At 41.9% G+C, this 5,513-nt stretch overlaps 1 protein-coding gene across 1 annotated transcript; it reads left to right on the top strand.

The window, feature by feature from the left end:
- Positions 1–304: 304 nt before the first annotated feature.
- On the top strand, positions 305–5,298 carry LOC120696118 (the record flags this gene model as incomplete). Its single annotated transcript, XM_039979265.1, has 3 exons — positions 305–3,666; positions 3,820–4,058; positions 4,323–5,298. Coding segments are annotated over exons 1-3 (2,901 nt in total), but the record flags the coding sequence as incomplete, so codon positions are not given.
- Between the last annotated feature and the right edge of the window lie 215 nt (positions 5,299–5,513).

Here is a 5,513-nt window from a genome sequence, read left to right as displayed (position 1 = left end):
ATTTTGTCAAATGGCTGAAATCACTACTACAAAACAGGCCTTTGTTCCTGGCCATTTGTCCCGGCAGCCTTTGGGCCCGGGACAATAGGTGGCTTTTGTCCCGGGTCCAACGGCTAGCCGGGCCAGCGGGGGGGACGGGGGCCTTTTGTCCCGGTTGGAGACACCAACCGGGACAAAATGGGAGCCTTTTGTCCCGGTTGGTGGTTCCAACCGGGACAAAAGGCCCGCATAGCCTTTTGTCCCGGTTGGAACCACCAACCGGGACAAAAGTCCCCCCTTTTGTCCCGGTTCGTGCCTCCAACCGGGACAAAAGGCCTTGCGCCCCTTATCCCCTTCCCTCTCCCCCCGCCCGAGCCATTCAGCTCACTTGTTTTCTCTGTTCTTGGCTCGGGATAGAGGAGTTTTGCTCATTTCTTCACCACATTTGTGAAGATCTTTGATTCCCCGTCCATCCATCTGCTCTAAAGGTTTGGGGCTTGTTTTTCTCTTCTTCCTTGGCTTGTATAGCTCATTTCATACTTTAGAAATAGAGAAAATGTGTAGCTAGCTCATTTCTTGGACATTATTTTGCTAGCTAGATTGCATATGTAGGCGTAATTTTCTTTTAGATTTAGATGAGTATATGGATAGTAGAAATTTTTAGAATGAGTGTAGATACTTCATGTGATGTACTTGTATATATGACCATATTGTGGATAGTTGATTTTTTTATTCGTGAATGAATTAATGAAATGAGTATATTATAGAATTTTTTGTATTATGAATGGATTATTTTGACACTCTAGTGATGTATTTAATCAGGCTCACATTGAAACCATCTAGAAGCTAAAAAAATCTTTATTTCGAAACAAGTATACGTCGTTAATCTCCATCCAACGGTGATGGCACTACCTTTCAGGGATACACGATGCGCTATAAGGACGTCGCAAATCGGTTGGTCGCATCACCAGCACTTCCGATTGATAAGAAGACAGCATTTGACGCAGTCAGCATGCCGTTGTTGTACTGAGAGCATATGAACGAGCATGCTGCCTGTGCCAAGTGCTGTGCCTATTAATCGTAAATGTTGGTGCTGCGACTAGCCGATTGGTGACATCCTTGTACCGCACCGTGTCCCCCCGAAAGGCAGTGTCATCACCGCAGGGTTGAGGTTACTGACATATACATTTTCAGAAATAAAGGTTTATTTTTCTTCTAGAGGGTTTCTGGATATTGAAAAGAGTGTACTCCTGGAACTGAAGGGTGTCAAAGTAATTAGAAGTTATAGAGATTTCTTTCAATTAATTAGAGATTTCTTGAGGATTAATGATACATTTTGTCTTTTTTTATATAATTTCATTGTTATTTGCAAGAGTTATTAATCTGATCATTGTAATTGTAATAGTAAATAATTTTTGCTTTGTAATGGTAAGAATTTATAATTTTGTGGAAAATAAAGGTATTTTTCAGTAAAATATGGCTTCAACAGCTGGAGGGAGTGGCGCCGGTGGGGGTGATCGTTGTCCTTCTGGAGAGAAGGGCACAACTCGAGTAGGTCGTCGGTCCAAAAAACCTAGTGCTTTTCATAGGGCAGCGCTCCGTTATTTGGAAAAAGAATATAGAGAATGCATGGCAAGGGGCGAGGAACCTCCGTTTGATCTTGAGGATTTATTGCGGCGTTACGGTTCGTCACCACCAAACTCGGAGGTTTCAGCTCCGCCATCTTATTCTGCGCCAGCAAGAAATCCGTTAGAACATTCTGCGTTCCAACGCAAGGACGGTTGAAAACCTATGTGTTGTTGACCGAATTTTTAAATTTCATGTATAGTACTCCTTTGTTAAGTTCTGTAATGGATTAAGTACCCCTTTTAATTAATCAAGATGTATGATAGATATTGCATATCTTTTAATTATTCATGTTATGTTACATTTAGTTTAATTTAGGTTTGATATATTTTATTTATTCGATACGTGTAAAGAATTCAAATCGATTTATTTAAAATGCAGATGGACCGGCAATGGATGTACAATGCTGACCGACGTTCGAAAGAATTCATTGATGGCCTGCATTATTTTTTGTCTGTGGCTGAGGCAAACAAGCAGAATGGTTTTATGTGCTGCCCGTGTGTTCATTGCAACAATAACAAGGATTACTCATCTTCAAGAATCCTACACAGCCACATTTTCGCAAATGGTTTCATGAAAAAGTATGTTTGTTGGACGAAGCACGGAGAACAGGGGGTTACCATGGAAGACAATGAAGAAGAAGATTTTGACGACCACTTTCCCGGGAATGCTGGAATCGGTGCATTCGATGACGATATTCCCATGGAAGAGCCCGAAGTAGATGTAGCAGAAAATGATCCCAGCGACGATCTGGGGCAAGCATTGCACAATGTGCAGGCAGACTGTGAGAGTGAAACGGAGAGGTTGAAGTTCCAGAAGTTGTTAGAGGACCACCATAAGTTGTTGTACCCAGATTGTCAAAATGGATTTAAGAAACTTGGCACCACCTTGGAGTTGCTGCAATGGAAGGCGACAAATGGTGTATCCGACAAGGGATTTGGTGAATTACTCAAACTTGTTAAAAAAATGCTTCCTAAGGACAATGAATTGCCTGCCACAACGTATGAAGCCAAACAACTTGTTTGCCCTTTGGGACTGGAAGTGCAAAAGATACATGCATGCCCCAACGACTGCATCCTCTACCGAGGCGAGTACGAGAATTTGGATGCATGTCCCGTATGCAGTGCATTGCGTTACAAGATTAGAAAAGATGATCCTGGAGATGTCGAGGGAGAGCCTCCCCGGAAGAGAGTTCCTGCGAAGGTCATGTGGTATTTGCCTATAATACCACGTTTGAAGCGTCTGTTTAGAAATAAAGATAATGCTAAGTTGATGCGATGGCACAAAGAGGAACGCAAGAAAGACTCGATGTTGAGACACCCCGCTGATGGGTCGCAGTGGAGAAAAATAGATAGAACGTACCCTAAATTTGATTTGGATGCGAGAAACATAAGGTTCGGTTTGAGTACGGATGGCATGAATCCTTTTGGTGAGATGAGCAGTGGTCATAGCACTTGGCCTGTGACTCTTTGTCTGTACAATCTTCCACCATGGCTCTGCATGAAACGAAAGTTCATCATGATGCCAGTGCTTATCCCGGGTCCAAAGCAGCCCGGAAATGACATTGATGTGTACCTAAGACCATTGGTCGAAGAACTCTTATTGCTCTGGGGCGATGAAGGTGTACGGATGTGGGATGAATACAAACAGGAAAACTTCAACCTACGAGCATTGCTGTTCGTAACGATCAATGACTGGCCTGCTCTTAGTAACTTGTCAGGACATTCGAACAAGGGATACAAAGCATGCACACACTGTTTAGATGATACCGATAATATATGGTTGACTCACTGTAAGAAGGTTGTATACATGGGTCATCGTCGGTTTCTTCCCATCAGGCATGCGGTACGAAAGAAGGGCAAGCATTTCAAAGGCCAAGCGGACCACCGAACAAAACCGATGCACCGTAGTGGTAAAGACGTCTTCAACATGGTAAAAGATCTAGAAGTTGTTTTTGGAAAGGGATCTGGTAGCCAACCTGTTCCGAACGAAAATGGAATGGCGCCCATGTGGAAGAAGAAATCTATATTTTGGGAGCTACCATATTGGGAAGTCTTAGATGTTCGTCATGCAATTGATGTGATGCACCTCACGAAGAATTTTTGCGTCAACCTGATAGCATTCTTGGGAGTGTACGGAAAGACAAAAGATACAGTAGAAGCACGTCAAGAATTGCAACGTATGGAAGAACGAGATGCCTTACATCCACAACAGCGAGATAATGGACGACAATACTTAAGTCCTGCCAGCTATACTCTTAGCAAGGAAGAGAAAGAAACCATGTTTGACTGCTTGAGCAGTATAAAGGTTCCATCTGGATACTCATCCAATATAAAAGGAATCTTAAATTTGGCAGAGAAGAAATTTACAAATCTCAAGTCCCATGACTGCCATGTGCTTATGACCGAACTTCTTCCGGTTGTGCTGCGGGGGATTCTGCCTGATAACGTCCGGTTAACCATCGTGAAGATATGTGCCTTCCTCAACGCAGTTTCTCAGAAGATAATTGACCCGGAGAATTTGATAAAGCTGCAAAACGATGTGGTGCAATGTCTTGTTGGCTTTGAGCTGATATTTCCACCATCTTTCTTCAACATCATGACACATCTTCTAGTGCACCTTGTCCAAGAGAATTATATTCTCGGACCAGTATTTCTACACAACATGTTCCCATTCGAAAGGTTCATGGGGGTACTCAAGAAATGTGTTCGTAATAGAGCTCGTCCAGAAGGAAGCATCGCCAGTGCCTACGGAACTGAGGAGGTCATTGACTTTTGTGTTGACTTTATTGATGACCTTAAACTGATTGGAGTCCCTGAATCGCGATATGAGGGGAGACTATCTGGAAAGGGTACATTAGGAAAGAAATCTTATGTCTGCACAGATGATTTCTCATTCAAGAAAGCGCATTATACGGTTCTTCAACAATCATCCTTGGTTGACCCATATATCGAGGAACACAAGAAAATTCTGCTCTCCAATTTCCCGGAAAAGTCTGAGGCATGGATTACACGTGAGCACATGAACACTTTCTGTAGCTGGTTGCGGAAGCATCTAATGCATAACATGGATATAAGTGAACAACTGTTCTTATTGGCTAGGGGACCATCTTGGAATATCTTAACATACCAAGGGTACGAGATAAATGGAAACACATTTTATACGATAGCCCAAGATAAAAAGAGTACCAACCAAAACAGCGGTGTTCGTATGGATGCCACGGACAATAATGGAAAAAAAGACACATATTACGGCTACATTGAAGAGATATGGGAGCTGGATTACGGTCCCAATTTCAAGGTGCCTCTATTTCGTTGCCAATGGGTTAAGCTATCTGGAGGAGGGGTAACAAAAGATGAGTATGGGATGACAATAGTTGATCTCAACAATCTTGGGTATAGAGACGAGCCATTTGTCCTAGCCCAGGATGTCGCTCAGGTTTTCTACATTAAGGACATGTCCAGCAAGCCAAAGAAGGGGATCAACAAGCAAAAGGATGAGCCTAAGCGACACATAGTTCTATCAGGAAAGAGAAACATCGTTGGAGTGGAGGACAAGACAGACTTTTCAGAAGAATATAATAATTTTGTTGCCATTCCACCTTTCGAAGTAAATGCTGATCCATGCATCCTGCTAGCCAATGATGATGCTCCATACTTGCGCCGTGATCATAATCAAGGGACATTTGTGAAGAGAAAGTCTGTTACCGCTAATCCTTCATGTACTTGAATCATTTTATATTATTGTATAAAAACATAATCGCAATTCGAATACTTTTATTATATATGTACTGTACAATTATATTTTATGTGTTCTTTATATTATTTTATATATTTTTCACTTAATTACTAGACTCAATTATAATTTTCATTCAATAATGGATTACTCAACTAATTTTATTTATTTCA

The sequence above is a fragment of the Panicum virgatum genome, chromosome 2K (genome assembly GCF_016808335.1).
Source record: "Panicum virgatum strain AP13 chromosome 2K, P.virgatum_v5, whole genome shotgun sequence".
Classification (NCBI taxonomy): Eukaryota; Viridiplantae; Streptophyta; class Magnoliopsida; order Poales; family Poaceae; genus Panicum; species Panicum virgatum.
Note: the sequence above shows the minus strand (reverse complement) of the source record. Positions and strands in the feature narration are given on the sequence as shown.